The 20,113-nt window shown below is 59.7% G+C and overlaps 2 protein-coding genes across 17 annotated transcripts; one reads left to right on the forward strand and one right to left on the reverse strand.

Annotated features, from left to right (window-relative positions):
- Positions 1-55: 55 nt before the first annotated feature.
- Positions 56-19,476, forward strand: LOC118649042 (cytochrome b ascorbate-dependent protein 3). 14 transcript variants are annotated; one of them, XM_036295761.1, is made up of 8 exons: positions 11,173-11,316; positions 14,002-14,085; positions 14,569-14,627; positions 15,093-15,288; positions 16,263-16,471; positions 16,955-17,109; positions 17,538-17,694; positions 18,265-18,435. In XM_036295761.1, exons 4-8 carry the CDS (start codon positions 15,105-15,107, stop codon positions 18,286-18,288), a joined length of 729 nt encoding a protein of 242 aa, XP_036151654.1. In that variant the 5' UTR covers positions 11,173-11,316; positions 14,002-14,085; positions 14,569-14,627; positions 15,093-15,104; the 3' UTR covers positions 18,289-18,435. The 14 variants fall into 14 exon arrangements, with proteins under 14 accessions (XP_036151657.1, XP_036151660.1, XP_036151654.1 ...); XM_036295764.1 differs by lacking the exons at positions 11,173-11,316; positions 14,569-14,627 and adding an exon at positions 56-73; XM_036295758.1 differs by lacking the exon at positions 14,569-14,627 and having other exon boundaries at positions 14,969-15,288.
- TMEM138 (transmembrane protein 138) lies at positions 5,070-11,083 on the reverse strand. Of its 3 annotated transcripts, XM_036295770.1 has the most exons (6): positions 10,276-11,083; positions 9,228-9,429; positions 8,107-8,348; positions 6,906-7,077; positions 5,840-5,915; positions 5,070-5,603 (listed from the first exon to the last, which is right to left on the reverse strand). In XM_036295770.1, exons 3-6 carry the CDS (start codon positions 8,232-8,234, stop codon positions 5,491-5,493), a joined length of 489 nt encoding a protein of 162 aa, XP_036151663.1. In that variant the 5' UTR covers positions 8,235-8,348; positions 9,228-9,429; positions 10,276-11,083; the 3' UTR covers positions 5,070-5,490. The 3 variants fall into 3 exon arrangements, with proteins under 3 accessions (XP_036151663.1, XP_036151662.1, XP_036151661.1); XM_036295769.1 differs by having other exon boundaries at positions 5,070-5,915; positions 10,461-11,083; XM_036295768.1 differs by having other exon boundaries at positions 5,070-5,915.
- Positions 19,477-20,113: the final 637 nt, after the last annotated feature.

Raw genomic sequence — 20,113 nt, forward strand, 5'->3', positions numbered from 1 at the left:
GGACGGAGGACTCGCGGGAGTGGCGAGAGGTTCCCAAGAGGCGCCTGCAAACGGGGTTTTGAAGCCTCAGCAGGTGAGCAGTCAGGTGCTCCCGCCGCGGGGAGCAGGAAGGAGAGGGTGTCGAGGGGCTCGAGCTGTCTTTGCTGTCAGCGTGCTGGGTCGGTCCGGTAGGGGAGGAAGCCGATGGCGCTCAAACCGGGTCATCTGAGTCGCCAGACTAAGGACAGCGCGGTGACCAGCTGGCCGCCGTGGAAGGGACGGGGCAGAGCGATCCCGCCCCCGGAGAGCAGTGGGCAGGTGTCCCGCTTGGGGAGAGGGTGAGAATGCCCCGGTAGGACGGTCCTGTCTTGAAAGGTGGAATATTCACCTCGAGGGAAGCTCGAAGGTGTGTGGGTGCCCACGGGAGCTGGGCAGGCGAAACCAGACTCTGTTGTCTACGTTTTGCCTCTTGGCTCCACATTCACCTTCAGCTCCCGCGCTGCGATGCTGGCCTGGCCTTGGCACCTCCCCCCTGTCCGCGAGGGCACTGGCCGGACTGGAGGAGGGAAGGGCTCCTCTTCCCCTCGGAAGCCCTGGTTGCTTCTGGCTCGCGCGCCAATAAGTACCAGCCTCGCAGGTGCCGGGCCCACTGGCCACCAGGTGGCGCCCTGCTCCAGCTGCACCTGGAGCAGGTTCTCCCAACCCGCTGAGGCCGGCCAGGTCCTCCTGTCCACGATGCTGCCTAGGCCAGGCCTTGCACGCGGGCAACGCAGCTCCCTACCTCTGCGCACCTGGCCCTCAGCCTTGTTTACTGATGCCCTGGACCGTTTTCCCAAAGCCCCCTGGCGTGGGCTGTACCCACAGCGGTGCCCAGCTCCCTCCCTCAGCTCATCCACTCTGGCTCTTCTCCCCAGAGGGTCGGTCCGCATTACCTGCCACGCCCCGTGCGGGCATCACACACTGCAGGCCTCCTGCACACAGAGCTGCCAGCCTTGGCGCACCTGCCCACCAGCCGTGGCTCACCTGTGCCAGGAGGGTTGTTCACAGGCCTCTGGTTTTCAGTTAATTTGTTGTTAATTTTTATCACCTCTGTATGTGCTGTGTGGTTTTTCTCTTGCCACTTTCAAGATTTGCTCTTCATCTTTAGCTTTCAATAATTTGACTGTGATGTATGTAGGTGTGGCCTTGTTTTTTATTTTATTTTTATATATATTTTAGATTTCAGAGAGGAAGGGAGAGGGAGAGAAACATCAGTGATGAGAGAAAATCATTGATCAGCTGCCTCCTGCACGCCCCCTACTGGGGATCGAGCCCACAACCCCCGCATGTGCCCTTGACGGGGATCGAACCTGGGACCCTTCATTCCACAGGCTGAGGCTCTATCCACTGAGCCAAACTGGCTAGGGCAGTGTGGCTCTTTTTTATAAATATATATATTGGTTTGAGAAAGAGAGAAGAAGCATCGTTTGTTGTTGAGTTATTATGCATTCCTATATGTGCCCTGACCTGAGATCAAACCCATAACCTTGGCGTATTGGAACAAAGTTCTACCCGACTGACCTACCTGGCCAGGGCCGCCTTTCTTTCTTTCTTTTTTGTGTGTGGAGTATCTTTAAGAAATCTTTCTCTGCCCAGCCAGTGTGGCTCAGTGATTGAGTGTGGACCTATGAACCAGGAAGTCACGGTTCAATTTCCGGTCAGGGCACATGCCTGGGTTTTGGGTTCAGTCCCCAGTAGAAGGTGTGCAGATGGCAGCCAATCAACGATTCTCATCATTGATGTTTCTCTCTCTCCCTAGCCCTTCCTCTCTCTGAAATCAATAAAAAAATATAATCAATAATGTAGCCCTATCGCTGGACGTGCTAGTGCCTTTCTGATGCCCAGGCATTGTGCAGGAGAAAGCAGAGTGCCTCTAGGTGTTTTTCTTCCCTTCTTTCCTCTGCTAGGCAGGCAGAACGGGGGCTGTTCACCTGAGTCCACTCGGGGCCTGAGGGTTGAGGCTGCACCGTGACTTTGATGAGCTCCAGTTCCTAGTGAGCAGCCCTCCTGAGCTCTCGCCTGAAAGCCCTGTGTCCCCGCCCCCCCCCCCCCCCCCCCCCCCCCGCAGCGGCCCCGGGTTCTAATCACCAGCGTGATAGGCCTGCCGACACTTCCGTTCTGCTTTACAGAGATTTGAGGCTGGGCTTTTTATAGCCTCTGTCCCTACCCAGCTCCAGAATTCGGTAAACATCTCGAGGAGAAGTCATGTGACGTGCTTCCCGCTCCTCCGCGTCCCCTCTCGTGTCCCTCCAGCAGTGAGACCACGAAGCTCAGCTGACTTCCCTGGTCCCTGGCGCAGCCCTCCGTGGGGGCCATGCCTGCCTCTAGCTCAAGCCCGGAACCAGCAGGTGCCCCGGGGCCAAGCCTGCTGGTGGTCGGCACTGGGCTGGGCCTCTCCTCCTTTAGGGCTTAGGCCCCAGCCTGCCTCACTGAGCAGTCCCCTGAGGCCTCTTAAAGAGACGGCATTTGTATCTGATCTGCTTTTTCTACTTCCCCATCCCCGTCCCATCAGCCGGCAGCAACTCCACCCGACTACAAGCCTCTCGAACTTTTAAAGTGTTTACTTTCTTTCTCGGAGCTTTGAAAGCTGACTGTTCCTAAGGAATCAATTTACATCGTATCTTAAAAACATACTCCTACTGCTAAACAACAGAACCCCAAACCATGTTACGCCACAGCCCCGGTGACCGTGACCGTGCTGTGGGGAGAACACATGTGCGTACAGCCTCCCTCGGTTCTGCCGAGCGCTGGTTCCAGGACCCCACCCCCGGCAAACGCCAATCCCAGGGATGCTCATCCCCTTCTATACGACGGCATAGTGTTTGCACGGAGCCTACACACTCCTGTGGCTGTGCCATTGCTGGATTGCTCACAGTGCCTCAGCGATGCGAATGCGATGTGCACAGTTGTTACCCTGTATTGTTTAGGGAACAAGAACAAGAAAAAAGCCTGTACCTGTTCAATGCGGTCAGGCACGACAGGCCTAACGGCGTAACACCCTCAGCGACAACTATCGTGTTCCCCACCCCCACCCCCAGTATTTTTCATCTGCAGTTGGTTCGAACTATGGATGCGGAACCCATGAATATGGAGGACTGACTGTAGTTGAGGATTTGAAATACATGAGTGGGGTAGGATTATGGCAATTTATTTTGTAAAATGTTTCTGAAATACTACAGAGTCTATGAGAAGGACATAAATAAATGTCGGTTGTCAAGGGGGGAGGGGCAGAGATGCAGGCGTGGGAAGATTAGCTGCGTAACTCGTTTCACACGTGAACTGTGTGCATGTGGGCCCCCCGGTTCCCCTCTGTCCCTCGGCAGTGAGGCCATGAGCTCAGCTGGCCGTGTCCTGGCTGCCGCCCTGCCCTCTGCCTGGGCAGTGAAGGGAAGTGCACGTCTCAGAGACTCAGGGCCACAAAGGGCCGTGAGTGTTTTGAGGAAACAGGCATTGGGTTGCACTCGCTGGCTTCCACCGGAAGAGAACAATCCTTTCAGGATATTAATGAGCAAAGGGATTATACTTCTGCAAGATCCTTTATGAAAAGATCAGCTATTAATTATTTTTTGTATCGAAGGGATAGTAGGTGTAGATGGCGGCTTTGTTAGGAGTTTTTAGATCACTTTTTCTGACTATAGGATATGGATCTTAGATGATGTGTTTGGGCATTGTACCTTTTTAAAAAATCTTTTGCTTTGAGAGAGGAAAGGAGAGGGAGAGAAATATGGGTCGGCTGCCTCCTGCACGCCCCCTTCTGGGATGGACGAGTGCCCTGACCGGGAGTCCAGCGGGTGGCCTCTGGTGCAGGGGACAACACTCAACCACTGAGCCACACCGGCCGGCTGCACCTTTTCTTTTTAGATGTTAGTGTTGACAGCACAGCAGGTTATTGCCGGTCTCTCCTCACAGCGTCATTCTAGGCTTCCACACGGGCGTCAGCACACGATGGCCGGGCAAATCCAGCCTGAGTACCCGGGCTGGGATCAGCTGGCTTTGCATCCTCAAGCTAAGAATAGAACGACCTTTTTACATCGTTGAAAAAAATTTTATGACACATGCAAATATGAAATTCAAATTTCACGTCCTAAAATAGTGTCGCCGGAGCACAGCTGTGTGCATTCGTTCCTGCGTCAGCTGTGGCTGCTCTCCTGCATAATGTCGAGTCGCTGCAGCAGACCCCATGGCCCTCAAACTGAAAATATTTACTCCCTGGCCCCTCACCAAAGGACCTTGTGCTGGTGCCTACGGATAACAAGTCTCACGGAGCCCCTTCCTGGGGGGTGGCCTGACGAACGGCCCTGCCTGCAGCCAAGCCTTTTGCCAGGAGACTTGAGTGCTGCTTTCCCTCTGACCCTGGCACAGTCACAGGACCTGCTTTGACCAACGGCAGTCAAAGAGACACAACACAAGCAGAGGCTTGACATGGCCTTGCTCACGGGGGCTTGTTCGCCTGCTCCTCGGCCACTGTCACGTGAAGAGACTCAGCTAGTCATGTGAACCTGAGTGAACAGCCCCGTCATCCCGGCGGAGGCAGCCCGGGTTAGCCAAGAGCCACGGGGCCGGGGCCATCACGCTGCCTGGCTGACCCACAGCTGACCAGACTCACGAGCGCGCCCAGCAGAAACGCCCGACTCGGCCAGGCCGCCTGAACCCGCCTCAAGAGCCGCGTGACCATTTGTGGCTGTCTGTGCTGAATCCGGTGGCGGCTCCTCACACGCTGTTCTGGCAACAGACAACTGAGACCCTGGGCACACGGATTTAAAAACTGTCTTTTGCCAACACAGGCTAAGGAACATGTCTGCTCTGCTGAGGGCAGTTCAGGGACCTGACGGGGCAGAGTCTGAAGGAAGCACAGAAGTCTGGGCTCCAGGGGTGGGGCGGGGCGGGGCATTATTTTGAATTCCTCCAAAAATATCGTGTATGCATAACGGGACTCGATAAACTGTATTATGTGTGTATGCTCTGTGGCCCGAGCTGCCCACGGGGCGAGGCTGGGACTTGGCATGCCTCCTACCAGGAAGGGGAGCGACCTAGACCGACGGACACCACCATTTCTGGAAAAACTTCCATTTATTCCCTATTTATAAAACGTAAGAAACAGAAAGGGCTTTGGGCATAGAATCTCAATGTCCCAGGCATGGCCAGTCAGCAGCACAGAAACACCCCTCTTTGTGTCGCCTGGTCCTTAGTATGTGGAGCAGAGCGCAGATGCGGGGAGTTCCCACGGATAAAGCTGAGGGCCCTGTGAGCAGAGGGGGGAGGAGCGGGCAGAGCCGAGAGGGGCCGGGGGGCTATGCATGGCCTGGAGTCTGCACCGGAACCTGAGTTTACAAGAGGGAGGATCTTGCTTCTCGGCTGCTGGACACAACTGGCCTGAGCCTGTCGGTTGTGTCCCAGGCCCGGGGCCATCGTCCCCCTCGCAGATCCACATGTGGCCCCTGCTAGGCAGGAGGCACCCATCAGTGTGACGCGTCACCTTCGGACTTGTGTGAACTCCTTGCGCAGCCACACGGAGTCCTGGTAGAAGCGAGGGTCGCCCAGTCTCACGGCCGTGCGTTTGTAGAAGTAACAGTACAACACCGCCGCTGGGGGCGAGAGGAGGAGGCCGGGCCCCTGAGGACTTGCTTCAGCGAGAACGGAGCCCCAGGAGGCTGCAGCCTCCTCCTGACGCCCAGGGACTCTCCGCAGCACGGGCAGCGGCCCCGTTGTTGGTGTGGCTGTCCCCCGCCCCCCACCAGCTGTGGGGGCTCACAAGCCAGGGCCCAGGCCCTCACCGCCAGAGCCGCGGGGGACCGCGGGGGCCTGAGGCCGCCGCCCTTACCTAGCCTCTGGGACACAAACAGCGTTTGAAGCCCCTCTGTCCACACAAAGCGGTTGGAGTCTTTCCAGCGTAAGTTCTGCAGGAGACAGGGGGGCAGGAAGGTCAATGGCCAGGAGCGGCCCTAAGGCCTCCAACTGGGTGAGCTGCCCAGCGGCCGCTGGTTTAAAGTCAGGCTGATCTCACCCTCTTTCCACAGCCCCCAGTGGGGGTCCTCAGAGGTGCCTCAAGCGCCCTTTTTTGCTGTGAAGCAAATCTCCTTTGAACGCTGAGGGGGGAGGTGTGAACTACGCTGGTTATCCTTCGCCCCACAGCCCCGGCCCGGAGAAAGGCCACACTAGCAGCCTCGGGGCACTGCGTCCTTGAAGAGCTCCGGCTCAGGCTGCCAGATGAGGGCTTGGGCACCGTGGCGTAACCACGGGCTTCCCAGGACACGGCCAGGACCCAGAGCAGGGACCAGCTTCTCTAGGAAGCGCCTGCGGCCTGGCACAGCCGGCTCCCCCCACCCTCCCCCCAGAAGGTGGCTTCAGTGCCGAGGTGACCAGACGCCCGGAGGCTGTAATGCGCCCTCAGAAGGCGACTTGAGAAACCCCGGGACACCCGAGGGAGGAAGCCCGTGAGGCGGAAGGAACCGGGAACCACGAACACTGCGTCGGCTCTGCGCCCATCGAGCGCCGAGGAGGCACCTGGCGTCGGCTCTCCGGGGGCGACGGTGGCGCGGGGCCGAGGCACAGACGGGCAAGCAGCACTCTGGCGTGGCTCTTTCCCGTGAGACACCGGGGCCTATAAATTCCCTGGGTCAACACCCACCCAAACAGATGAGATTCAACTTCCCGTTTTGGACCCAGGAGACCTGTTTGGGGCGAAGGTGAACTGAATGTTCCAGAAGCTGGTCTCCAACACGGAAGGTCGGGCAAAAGTGCCTCAGAGACTCACATACCCTAGTCCCGGCCACACTCCCTTCCCCTTTCTGCTCCAGGGTCCGGGCGATGTGCGAGAATGATGCCGCCCCCGAGGAAAGCTATTCCTGGCCCTTTAAGGATTCAGAGGTTCGCAGCTCCCCGCTCACCATGACCCAGACGTGGAGGGCGATGCTGAGGGCGAAGTACACGGCCGCCAGGACGATGGTCCCCTTGAACTTGTGGAACAGAAGGCTGACCAGGCCGGCCTGGAAGACGAACGTGTTGAAGAACATGAGGAAGATGACGATGATGTTGAAGAGGATCGCGATGTCCTGGATGCTGCAGGCAAATGCAACAAAGCACAGCCACGGGGCGGCCGTGAGGGACGCGCTGCGCTGGGTCCCAAGGGGCACCCAGACGCTGTCCTCCCCTGTGACCCCGTCCTCCGAAGCCCCCCGAGGGAGCATGCGCTCTGGCCCCAAATGAGATGAAGCTAAGGCTCCCACTGGCCGCGCAGCTAGTTGCAGCCACAGACAAGGCGTCCTGCTGACACGCTTCCCTCCAGGAGCCTCTGGGCGCTGTGGGCAGCTAGTCCCTCCTTCTGTCCAGAGCCGCCATGCCGGGCACACAGCCTGTCCTAGCAGACGCTCCCATCCAGACGGCAAAGCGCCTGCTGATCTTTGCACGGCTGTGCCTCAGGGCCGCCCAAGTCTCAGTTCAGGTGTCCCTCTTCACAAAGACTTCCCTCCGCGCCATTAGCCAAAGGGGCCCTTCCCTCCCGCCCCTCCCCAGCTACTGCATGTCCTGCAGGACACATCACTAGTTGAAATGACCCTTTTAAAATATGTACATTCCCTCTCCACCAGAAGGGAACTCCACGGGAGCAGGAGGTGGGGGTGGCCACTGTGACGAGCGCGCCGTCTGCAGGCCAGGGCACTGCTGCATGGAGGGCGGTCACGCCTAGGACTGCACTTTCCCCCGGAACGGCCTCGTGGAGTCTCCACATGTCATTGTGAAGGGAAATGCCGACGGCGTCCATCGGCTTCCATCGGCTTCCATCGTGCGAGAGTCACGTATTTTATGAATACAATTGCCCTTTAGCCTGCCATCTTGCCATCCTCCTCATGGCCACAGGAGGCAGTATTTCTGCTCACAGATGCAGAAAGTGACAGGGTGAGCAGTCGGACCGTGTCTATGTGAACTGCTCCCGTGTCCCAGGCCCTTGTCAGAGGGAGAGAAGCAGGACTGTGGCGTCTCCCTGGTCCTCGTACTTCCTTCCTCAGATTCCCTATTAGTCACTCTTAAGGCCTGACTGTGCCGGCCTCACGCTGCGTGTGGCTGGCTGTCAGTCCCACCCCCTGAACTCACATGAACAGCACCAGCTGGATGACGGGCACCGCGCGGAGCAGCTCCGAGAAGGAGTTGACAAAGAGGTCATAGGTCAGCAGCAGGAGCTGCAGGCAGAGCACCAGGCTGTAGCCGCTGGCCTGCAGCATCTTCCTCTGCTCTCGGCCGCCGAGGGCGCATTCCACGTCCCCCAGGAAGCACCCGACTCGCCCGGCGCCCAGGGAGAAGAAGCAGAGCTGTTTCTTTTACTCTAAGACAAGAGCCTGTTGGGGCAAAAAAAAAAAAGTGGTTAAAAGTTCATGAATACAATGACTATTTCCCGAGGACCTAAAGGGTGTCCCAAAATTCACGCGAGAAGTAATTTTGATAGAAAACACAGGTTTATAATTAAAAATTGTAAACTTTTGATGGATTCATACAGTATACAGGATAGGGTTATGTATGGAATAGCATTTCGGGTAAATGGCCTCCACGGCTTTGCTGGCACATACGCACTCTTTTGTTACTGCCTGAGCAGCCGCATTTTCGAAGAAGAAGAATGGTCTGATGATGCCTCCAGCCCAAAATTCACACCAAACAGTGACACGTTGTGGATGCATTTGTTTCTCAACAATCACTCGTGGATTTTCTGAGCCCCAAATGCGACAATTTTGTCGATTAACCAAGCCATCAAGATAAAAATGAGCCTCATCGAAATTCAGCCACATTTATGCAAAATGGTCATGGAAAATTTCAACAAAAGTGTGCGTATGTGCCAGCAAAGCCGTGGAGGGCATTTACCCGATATGCTATTCCATACATAACCCTATACTGTATACTTTATGAAGCAATAAAAAATTTACAATTTTTAATTATAAACCTGTGTTTTCTATCAACATTACTTCTTGCGTGAATTTTGGGACACCCTGTATTATGGGCCAGGCACCACGCTAGGTGCTTGGATACAGCAGTGAACAAAACCACCCCCACCAACAAACCCCGGGGAGGCACTCCCTCCGGGCACCTCACCCTACCCTTCCCCCGTGCTCCATGCTGGGAACCTGGACACTCAGAACTCTTTCAACCACTTTGAGGCCAAAGGGCTCCAGGAGCACACGAGTGTCTGGTCGCGTAATAATACCGATTCTAATACTGATACTTACTGCGGCTGCAATCCTTTACATGTGTGCTGGGACCAGTCTAAGCACTCCTATTGTTTAAATCTCACGAAGTAGAAGATACTCCCCATTTTACAGATGGGACAACTGAGGTCCAGAGAGATGAACTAATCTGTCCAAGGTCACACTGCTAGAAAGCGGCAGAGCTGGGATTCGGATCCAGGCAGTCTGGTCTGGGTGCTCTCACCTATTGCACAAAGCGGTGTCTTACATTACTGACAGGCCGAAATGGAACCAGGCGGGAACACGTTGGCACAGGAGAAGTGGGAAGTGGCGCAGGCAGAAAAAGCGGAGGGGAGACGGTGCTCTCCCGCAGAACTGCGTGTAAGCTTATGGGAGCAACACAGTGGGCACCAGGGAATGGAAGCTGGGCCTTTATTCCCATACTAGAGGCCCAGTGCACGAAATGCGGGGGTCCCTCAGCCCAGCCTGTGCCCTCTTGTAGTCCGGGAGCCCTCAGGGGATGTCCGCACTGCGCTCACCAGCCATGTGCCCGGCTCAGGGCTTCTGGCTGAGCGGTGCTCCCCCTGTGGGAGGACGCTGACGACCAGAGGGCAGCTCCTGTGCTGAGCGTCTGCCCCCTGGTGGTCAGTGCATGTCACAGCAACCGGCTGTTCTGCTGTCCGGTTGATTTGCTTAGTAGCCTTTTATTATATAGGAGGATATGACAAGACCCAGAAGTTGCTCTGGGGGTGTCCGTGACCACTCTATCTGGATTAAATTTATGGACAAATTTCAAAATGCTTTGAGGTGGCCCGGCCACAGTGGCTCAGTGGTTAAGCTTCGACCTATGAACCAGGAGGTCATGGCTTGATTCCTGGTCAGGGCACAGGCCCGGGTTGCGGGCTGGATCTCCAGTGTGGGGCGGGCAGGAGGCAGCCGATTGGTTATTGAGTCATCACTGATGTTTCTCTCTCTCCCTCCCTGAAATCAATAAAAATATACTTTTTTAAAGTGTTTTGAGGTGTTAGAGATTGAGATTGAATTAACATCTGTAAAATGCTTTACAATGTACAACTCTTTCCAGACTTACTTTGTTTCATCCCACACCGCCTGCGCAGCAGCCGTTAGCGGGCGTGTACCCGCATCTCAGAGGCTGAGGGGTCAGGAGCCGCGCCCAGCTCGCCTGCTGAAGGCCCGCCTGCTGCGGGCAGGAACGTGGTTTCTCTGCGCCCAGCTTCCTCCTTCATCAGATACTGGTAGTTATCGCGTACTCACCAGCACCGAGGCAGCTCCCTCTACCCCTGCAGCTCCTCTGAAGGCGGGAAAGCACGATCCCCGTCCTGCAGGTCAGAGTTCAGGACACCGGCCAGCGGGCCGGGGAGTGGAGCCGGGATGCCGCCGCCCGCCGCTCCCTTTGCCCCGGGGCACGCCCCCTCGCCTCCCCGAAGCCGCTTTAACAACGGGGCTGCCTTGGCAAGAAGCCAAAACCCAAACAACAACAAGGCGCCGGCTTCCGGACACTTTCTCTGCTAGTCCTCAAGCAGCGCACCTCCCGCCCCAACGTCGGTTGTCATGGAGACACCGTCCTGGCTTCCGGAAACCGGTTCAAATTCCGGAAGTGGAGGCGGAGGTTTCCTCGGCCCGCTCTGTGGACGGCCGGGTGGCCATGTTGGGGGCCCCCCTTTCCTGGGCCCGCCCCTCCGCGTGGCCTTGCTGAGCGCCAGCCCCTGGCGGGGGTTTCGCTGGGCCCGAACATTTCGGGGAGTGAAGGGCGGGGAGTGAGGGGCAGGGCGGGCCCGCGACGGCGTTGCCGGCCCCGGGGTCCCCGGGCTTGGGGATGGGGGTGGGGCGCCCGCGGCGGAGGCGGCGGGGGAATCAGCTGCTTGGCGCGCGAGGAGAGGGCGACTCCGGACTTCATTTCCCAGGCGGCCCCGCGCGCGACCGGAAGTGCCCTGATCCTTTAAATGGTCGACGCGGTTTTGCCAGGCTATCCAGGGCCGTGGTGCCCGGTGCGTGCGGGTCTCGCTGCTGTTCTGTCTCAGTTCACCTGGGACCCTCGAGAACGGCCGCTGGGTGGCCGAGGCGGGCCTCGGAGACCCCAGACTCCGCTGCGTCCCACCGTGGTTCGGGGGTGAGAGCCCGGGCTGGGAGTTCCGGGACCTGGGTTCGAGCGCTGCCTTTGCTGCTGCCCAGCGTCGCACTGTCGCGGGCCTCGCCCGGCCTCAGTTTCCTCCTTTTGGGGGGGACACCGTCCTCCGGGCCTTCCTCCCACCGGCGGCGGCTGTGCCGACACGAATCTCTCCGGAAGGCGCGTCGGCAGTGGAGCCCGGCGCCTTGGTTTTCGCCCGCGCTTGGCCGGGGCCGCCTCCGTCCGGGAGGGGAGTCGGGGTGGCCCCCGCGGCCCCGGGACGGCCCTCGGACCCCGGAGCCAGCCCCCCGCCCCGTCCGAGGGCGGGTCCGCAGTCACTGTGCTAAGGGGGGCTTTGCTGGTCCGCCTCGGGGCTGGAACTTGGGGTCTCCCGCTCCAGTGCGGGGAGCGACCAGGGTTCCTGCGCCAGCCCAGCTGCTCTCCTGGGCCGAGTCCCATTTCTTCTCTGGAGCCAGCGTTTTTTATTATTATTTTTATTTTTTGAGAGGACGTTCATTAAAGCTGGGGTCCGTGGAACACGGACGGAGGGGCTGAGGATGGACGCAGCGCAGGAGAGAGCCGAGGCCGAGGCGGCTGCTTTGGCTCCGGAAGGGCGGAGGAGAGGGGCCTCCTGCTTGCAGGTCTTGTGGGGACCCTTAGGGTGTAGAGAGCGAACGTACACGGGGAAAGAAGGGGTGCGCGGGCTCGAGCGTTCAGGACTTGAGCTTCCGGATTCCTAGAGCCCCCTCCACCTGGGAAGGGAGAGCAACAACACGACTGTCCTCATCCATTTGCGTTGCAAGTTGTAAAGGTGACATTGTACGCGTTTGACATGGAGCCTTTTCCCGTCTAAGCGCTGCCTGGGCCAGGCAGGCGTCTCTCCCTCGGCTGCCCTCGCTTGTGGCGCTTCGGCTGTTGCATTTCTTACAAAGGCAAGGCCCTCCACCTGCAAAAAGGTTCCGCCGGCTTTATTGCGACACTGGCCTTGCTGTGGTGTCCTGGAACCAAACCCACCGGGTCCCCTGGCTGCGCCCCAGGTCTCCCGGCCGGTACCGATCCTGCCGGCCGAGCTGTGTGCAGCCTGGGAGACGCCTGGGAGACGGAGAACCCTCCTGCCGAGGCCCCAGGAGAGGTTTAGGTTGGCGAGCAGACCCCTTAAGTCAGGGCGGCAGGCCTCACCACAGGCCACAGCGGGCCCCCCTGAAGGGCCTGCGCATTCTTAAGTGGCTGAAGAGAAGTGAAAAGGGTAAAATGTGAAGATGGTAAGAAATTAGTCTCCGTGTCCGTCAGTAACGCTTCTTTGGAACACAGCCATGGCCCTTTGTGAAGGCGTCGCCTGTGACGGCCCGCACTGCGTCGGGTGTGATAGCCCGGACGCCTGCCGAGACTGAAATGTCTACCATCCTCCCTTCACAGAGGAGGTCTCGGCCGGCCCTGAGAATGGGCCCCCGGGAAGCGAGGGCGGAACAGGAGGCCACGCCTGGGTGAGCACCTCCTGGACCAGCACCGCCTGCCCTCGGAGTGCATGAGGGGGTGTTCTCAGCGTCTGATTGCCGCGTCCCCGCGTCCTTCCCTGTCCTCTGTGTGGCTGTATCTCAGGCAGAGGGAGGGCTCGTCTGTGCCCTGTGCCCTGTGCCCGGTTCCACGCCTGCCCCAGCGCAGTAACAGGACCTCTGCCAGGGCGAGGGTCCAGTCCCTTTTGGATGATATTCTTTTCTCCTTTAACAAAGGAAAATGCTGAAAGTAGATGTTTGATGGGTGGAGCCCACTGACCAAGAGCTCCTTCTTGCTGACTTTACCCTTCCTGGGGGGCGGGGAGGGGTGGGGGTGACTGAGCCTCTGGTGGCCTGAGGCTAAGGGACAGCTCTGAGCTCCGGGTTGAGGAGGGAGGAAGCTGATGGCTTGATTGTGGCCTTCGGGCCTCGTGGAAGCTGGCTTCTTTCCCCAGACCTCAGTGACCTTCATCCGAGGTGATTGCAGCTTGGATCGCCGCCTGAGAGCTCAGTGTCTGCTTCTGGTTAGGTGGACACCTGGCTGGAGAGAGCTGGCCTGGCCCAGAGTCAGGGCCACTGAGAGGCCTGGGCAGGCACGAGGGCCATGAGCCTGCGGTTTTTATTTTTGTTGTTTACATATTTTTATTGATTTCAGAGAGGAAGGGGGAGAGAGAGAGAGACATCAATGGTGAGAGAGAATCATTGATCGTCTGCTTCCTGCACACCTCCTACTAGGGATCGAGCCCACAACCTGGGCATGTGCCCTTGACCGGAATCGAACCCGGGACCCTTCAGTCCGCAGGCCGGTGCTCTATCCACTGAGCCAAACCGGCTAGGGCCGAGCTTCAGGTTTTTGCTGGTGGGTTTTTCTTAGCGACGACACGAAGAAAAGTGTAATACTTGACTTTCACTGTGTCCTTACACACATTTTCTCACTCCCTCCGACAACTGTGGTCAAGGAAAAAACATGGGCCCTGAAGGCAAACCGGTCGGGTTTGACACTTCCTGCTCAGTGACTGGGTCTTAGTGCCAGCGACTTCTCCTGAGCCCCCGCTTCCTCATCTGTAAAACGGGAGGTACCTCCTCGCAGGCTGGCTAAGCGGAGTCCCCGGCACCGCGTGCGTAAGGGTCCAGTGTGGGTCTGCTCGTAGCCGCCTCACTGAGTTATGTCCTCACCGCTGTGCCCCTCTTCCAGCTGAGAAGACTGAGTGCTGCGTGCCTGCTCAAGCGCCTTGCCCGCCTCGCCAGGCCGCCGCTCTGCAGCCTGCCCGGGTCTAAGGTAAGGAGGAAAGGGCTCTCTCCTCGTGAGTTTTGCCTCCTTTAGGGCCCCTCTTCCCTCTGTGAGCTGGTTCAGTGCCACGTTTTGGTGAGCCCGTGGGATGTGTGACTGCCTGGAGAATGGGCCCGTGCTCCCTGCCCGTTAGCTGAAGGCAGTGGCACTGCCCGCTACGCCCCACGCCCACCTGCCTGACTTGTAAGGGCAGCTGGGGGCCTCGCGCCCTCCAGGCCTGGCACCAGAGCTGCTTTCTGAGTTACCAGTTCGGGTGGAAATACAGCAGGTCCTTGAATAATGTCGTTCCATTTAACATGGATGAGGCGCTGTGGGGACTTCACTGTTTAGAACAGGGGGGCTGGGGTGAAACGCTTCATCTGCAGCTCACCACAGTTCCCACCGACCGTGTCAGGGGAGGACACACTGTAAACTCCTGCTTTCTAGAGCATGAGTTCTCGCTTCCTCTTTTCTCCCCTGGACTTTCCCCAGAGGAAGAGAAAGCGGAAGGCTCAGGCCTGGGGATTAGCCGAGACCGCGCCCAGTTCAAGGTGTGGAGTGTGGGGATCGGGAGGGAAGGGAAGGCCCGGCCCACAGGGCTCACCCTCGGGAGAGCTGTTCTGTAGAGCGGGGCCCAGCGCCGTCCTCCGGCGGCTGAGGGAGCGTCGGCTCCTGTCGGAAGTGCGGCCGGCCGTGGTGTGGTCCAGCCGGAGTTTGATTCCTGCCCCTTCTTGCCGTGAGGAGGTGGCTCTTTATCTCCGGGTCCTGTGGGCCCAGAGCCCTGGCACCGGCCACAGCAGAGGAGACGCCACTCGGGGCCAGCCCCAGGCCTGCGGGGCGCCCTGTGTGCTGCCAGGTCTGGGGTGGGGCCTCAGTCACGGTCCCTACCCAGGGGTCCGGCCTCACGGGGTGGTGCCCAGGGGAACTGAAAAGTGTCCACCCTCCGGACCGAGAGCACAGTCGTCGCTGGTGTGGGTGCACTGAGCGGAGGGACACGTGGCTGCTGCTGCTTCTAGGAGCCTGACGGAATGGCCGAGGGACGCTTTTACCTGTTGGTCCTGGCGCTGTCCGCCCTGGGCTCCGTGTGTGTCCTCTTCACCGTCTATTGGATGTGGAGCTGGCACGGTGGCTTTGCCTGGGATGGCAGCATCCTCACGTTCAACTGCCACCCGGTGCTCATGGTGGCCGGCATGGTGGTGGTCTACAGCGCTGGTGAGTGAGGTCAGCGTGGGAGACGTGCCGGGACCCGCCTGTCACTGTTGGGCTCAGGGCTGTGGATGTCGGGCGGTTGGTCTGCCTTTGGGCCCAGGTGTCAGTCGGAGGAAGAAGCAGTGAGAATGGGGCATGTGGAAAGGGCAGCTTCCCAGGTATTTTCTAGAAAAGGGGCCAGGGAGTAGCATCAGGCTTTGCAGGCCGCGTGATGGGTGTTGCAGCCACTCAGCTCTGCTCTGTGCTCTGAGAGTGGCCGTGGAGGACAGAAACACGTGCATGGCTGTTCCAGGAAGCTTCCTTCACAGAGATGGGCGGGCGGGGCTGGGCCTGGGAGCTGCAGTTGGCCGTCCGGCTCTGGGAGCAGGAGGTGGACGCCTCTCTTGGCCTAGAGGGCCCTGCATAAGGGGTCTGCTTACTCCTGCCGGACTCATCTTGGCCCGGAGCATCCAGAGCTGGGCTTGGGGCCCAGGAGGGCCTCCTTCCCCCACTTGTAAACGGGGATGGGGGGACACTGTGAGAGCAGCTTACCCCTGTGCTTCAGGTCATCACCCCATTTTGCTTTTACAAGAAGCTTGTGAGGCGGGCTCTATTGCTATCCCTCCTCCAGATGAGGACGCTGAGATTAGAAAGAGGATCCAGGTGGCTAGGAGGCAGAGCCAGGATCTGGACCTGGGTCACCTAACCGGCAAACCGGCCTCCAGACCACCTTGGGTATCGCAGTGACGGAAGGGCAGGTCCAGGAAACCTGTTCCTCCCTTTTTATCCCTGTCCCTTCTCTCCTGCCTTCACGGCTGGCTGGTGTCGCGGAAACAATGCAAGGATAGAAGACGCCGATGCGTGTCCTGGCATTTCCTGATCTGTCCTGGCATTTCCTCCCTCCCTCGTCGGAGGCTGTGTGGGGACATGTGGGTAATCCCCTGACGTGGGGCGAGCAGAGGGGAGGAGGCTGAGCCCTGGACTGCTCTCTCCGGTAGCGTCGCTGGTGTACCGCCTGCCCCAGTCCTGGGTGGGGCCCAAGCTGCCCTGGAAAATCGCCCACGCGTCCCTGCACCTGCTGGCCTTCGTCCTGACCGTGCTGGGGCTGGTGGCCGTCTTCAGATACCACAACAACAAGCACATCGCCAACCTCTACTCCCTGCACAGCTGGTTGGGCATCACCACCGTGTTCTTCTTCGCCTGCCAGGTGGGTGCTCTGCCCTCCTTAGGGTTCCCACCGCCGGATCAGCCATGGGCTCTGCTTGGGGCTTCACTTGCATCAGCCCCGAAGGACAGGTGCGGGCCCTGGTCTCGCTGGTTGCGTGGAGGCGGCCTTTGCAGGCACACCCTGTAGGTGGGCATTTGAAAGGGCCATGGAGACTGTGGCTCCGGCACTCACTCTGCGCCCATCACCCTGCTGGCCTGCGCTTCCAGAGCGCCGTGAGCCGGGGGTGATGAGCCAGGACGCAAGGAAGCGGAGGCCGGCAAGGATGACTGCAGGAGAGGGGCTTGTAGCTGCGCAGTCATGAAAGGTTCTTGTTTGTGTAGGAGAAACAGGTCACAGCGGGGACGCGGTGGTGCTGGGGCAATTCCTGGCGGGAGGTTTGATGGGAGCGGAGGGAGAAGGTCCCCTGGCCCGTCGGCGGCGACTGTGGTCACGGCGGCTCAGCGCCTCCTCCCTGCGTCACAGTGGCTCCTGGGCTTCACCGTCTTCCTGCTGCCCTGGGCGTCCCTGTGGCTGCGCAGCCTCCTCAAGCCCATCCACGTCTTCTTCGGAGCCTCCATCCTCGCTCTGGCCATGGCGTCCGTCATTTCCGGCATCAATGAGAAGCTCTTCTTCAGCCTGTGAGTGGGTGGGCCGTCTGCGTGGAGGGGAAAGGGCAGGGCCTTCAGATGGCTCTGGTCACAGCCCTGCCGAGAGGGGCCTGGGGGCTGGGCGTCCTGGTCTGGAAGGCAGCGGCCTTTCTTGGTGAGCTTGGCAAATCGGTCCGTCGGGATGTGGCCAGCATCACCCAGACTCAGCACCTGCTGCGCCGAACTCTTCTAGCGTGCCCTCGGGCTGCCCTACGACATGGCCACTGTCGGGGCCACTTACAAATGAGCTCCTCTCGGGGAGGGGCGCCCTGCAGGTGTCTGTGGGGCTGGGGCTCAGCAGCACGTCAGCACTGCGGGTCCCGTCCCGGGAGCTCGCCACCCTCTGTGCGTGGCCCTGGGTCTCGCGCCAGGCGAGGACCGGGGAAGTCTCTCGGGCCCACGTTTCTGGTCACCCACAGGAAGAACGCCACCAGGCCCTACTCCAGCCTGCCCGGCGAGGCGGTCTTTGCCAACAGCACCGGCATGCTGGTGGTGGCCTTCGGGCTGCTGGTGCTCTACGTCCTGCAGGCCTCATCCTGGAAACGCCCGGAAGTGGGGATCACGACCGAAGGACAGGTGCGGGCCCTGGTCTCCCCGGCCAGGCTCGGGGAGGGCTGGGTCTAGAATGGTCACCAGGAGAGGCGTGGGCCTTACCAGGAAGACTAACCTAGGAACATGGTGGGGGACTGGGCAGCTGGAAGGTGGGGCACTGGTGTCAGGCCAGCCCGTCCCCGCCATCGGAGCAGATGCAGCTGCCCAGGCTCCGGGGCTCCCAGGCGAGGACGGGGGTTACTCCCTTCCCCAGATTCTTGTGGCTTCCGGAGGGAAAGTGTGGCCTTACCCTCCCCAGGGGAGCCTTGGGCGTGAAGAGGGGTGTCGTCACCTCTGCGTTCCCAGCTCGAGGCTGGTCTCGCAGGTGCTTGTGGACGAGCTGAGTACTTGGAGCAGGTTCTGCCTGTTGGCACTCGGCATCTGAGGGGTGGTGTGAGGGGGTGTCAGGCTGAGGGGCTCGGGCTTCCCTGAAAGATGTGACTTGGGGACTGAAGGTTGGGGTCTGTGTGACCAGCTCAGACCTGGTGTGATGCCTGCAGGTCAGGGGCCATTTTGACGTTAGGCCTCTAACCCTGTGCGCCTGCTGTCTTCCAGCCCCTGTTGCGTGAAAGGGAGTGAAGCGAGAAGGGACGCAGGAGCGGTCGGGGTGCGTCTGGACTCCCTCAGCACCTCTGCTCTACCTGGGGCTCCCGGCGGTTTGCCGAGCCCCCACCTCGCCCGCCCCGTGGGCTGCTCTCTCCGCCACGTGCTGCCTACGCGTCTCTCGGTGCTCTGACTTCTGCTCTCCTTCCTGGCATCGACTTGTGAGGTCCTCCCTGTACACAGGCCCTTCCTGCCCTGGCGGCGCGCGCACTCCTGCTCCCTGGCTCAAGTCCAGCCGAGCTGGTTCCCTAGACACCTCGGGAGGTGGTGGCAAGTCCCAGCAGCTCCGATGGCCCGACTCCAGCGCAGTCTAATGCGAAGTTGGCTCTCCCTGGGACGTGCACGCCATTTAGGCACCCGCCATGGCTGGACCCTGGACTTGAGGCTGGGAGGGAGGGGATGACAGGGCAGCTCTGCAGGGAAACTGAGGCTGCCTGCTCTTCGCCGTTCTGTTCATGTCTCAAGTCCACTGTGACCGTTGGCGCCATCGCTTCTTGTTGCTGCTACAGCCCGGACCTGGATCCGGCCTGTCCCCGCCAGGCAGCCAAGGAGCCTGGAACCTGCTGTCCCCAGCTGTCCCAGCGGGGAGGGCTGGCAGGGGTGCCTTACTCCTTCGCCAGGTTAGGGCTCCCCTGCCTGTCCCCAGCCACACGACACGACCAGCGCTGGGTGCTTTGTCCCAGCAGAGCCGAGGACCACGGCCACCTTCGCAGGTTTTTGCTGAGCACGAGCGCCTCACTGCTCCCACAGCGGCTGCTCGCAGGCCCAAGCCCACCTCCTGCAGAGTGCAGTGGGAGCGGAGCTTTTCCAGAGAAGTGGGGGAGGGCCTGGCTCGTCTCCTACGTGTTGGGGCTTTGGCTTTTCCTGCCTCCACATGAGTCCTGCTGGGTCCCGGGGCCACAGTGCTGTGCGTAGAAGGTGAGCAGCTGACGCCCGGGTCTGAGTGTGTTTCCTCTCTGGCCCATGGCGATGAGGCGACTGGCCCCCCGACCCACAGGCCAGATGCCAGCAGGACTCCGCCTGAACCTCTGGTGGCCGAAGGCTCCAAAGCCACCTCGATGGCTGCCAGGCAGCTGGGTCACATGACCCCTCCTTACCACATAGGTAGGCATTTCACCTGTTTGTAAAGCCTGATTCTCATTAAATATGTTTTTAAGAACCAAAGCCTCTTCTACTGAAATGAGATTGTGGTTAAGGGAGCTCTGGGCGGTGAGGAAAAGCCCAGGACAGTTCTGACCCTGAGGCCTTAAGAGGACTGTCGCCCGGAGCCGCTGCTCCTGCTGTGGCCCCAGCACTTCCTGGTGTGTACTCCCACACCTGCCCGAGGTCACCCAACAGGAAGTGGCAGCGCTGGGACCCACTGGCAGGTGTCTGATGCCAGCCTCCTCCCCAGCTGCTGGGTGTGTCCGTCTGCGCACACTGATAACTGCCTCGCGGTCCGGGACCGTGGGGCGGCTGGTGCACAGGAGCCCTGGGCTGAGTGGGTGATGGGCCCCCCATGTGACCAGCTGCAGTGTAGGTGGTGGCGCAGGCCCTGGAAGTGGGGAGCAGACACCAGTGAGAGGAGTGACCCGCAGTGAGTGGCCCCCGGACTGTGCTGAGGCTTCACATCGATTCGCTGGATCCTTTCCTATTGTCCCCACAGGCGGGCGCCATTCAATTTCCCAGATTCCACGGGGCTAAATGACAGGCCTGAGCTTCTGGAGCTAGTTTGAAGCAGAACAGGGACTCAGCCGTGTCCATGTGAGGGCACACCAGGCCCTGGGACCGGCCCTGCACGGAGCACGGGTCGGTGTGCGCT

This window comes from Myotis myotis, unplaced genomic scaffold (assembly GCF_014108235.1).
Source record: "Myotis myotis isolate mMyoMyo1 unplaced genomic scaffold, mMyoMyo1.p scaffold_m19_p_27, whole genome shotgun sequence".
Classification (NCBI taxonomy): domain Eukaryota; kingdom Metazoa; phylum Chordata; class Mammalia; order Chiroptera; family Vespertilionidae; genus Myotis; species Myotis myotis.

Excerpts from the sequence above, each read along its gene's own strand:
- TMEM138 (XM_036295769.1), bottom strand. The coding sequence starts at position 8,234 with ATGCTGCAGGCCAGCGGCTACAGCCTGGTGCTCTGCCTGCAGCTCCTG. Across the intron at positions 7,078-8,106 it reads ATCCAGCTGGTGCTGTTCAT|CATCCAGGACATCGCGATCC; the intron begins GTGAGTTCAGGG and ends ATTTGCCTGCAG. Across the intron at positions 5,916-6,905 it reads CCCTCCACGTCTGGGTCATG|AACTTACGCTGGAAAGACTC; the intron begins GTGAGCGGGGAG and ends TGTCTCCTGCAG.
- LOC118649042 (XM_036295753.1), top strand. The coding sequence starts at position 14,394 with ATGGATGAGGCGCTGTGGGGACTTCACTGTTTAGAACAGGGGGGCTGG. Across the intron at positions 14,628-15,092 it reads GAGACCGCGCCCAGTTCAAG|GAGCCTGACGGAATGGCCGA; the intron begins GTGTGGAGTGTG and ends TGCTGCTTCTAG. Across the intron at positions 17,110-18,264 it reads GAGAAGCTCTTCTTCAGCCT|CCCCTGTTGCGTGAAAGGGA; the intron begins GTGAGTGGGTGG and ends GCTGTCTTCCAG.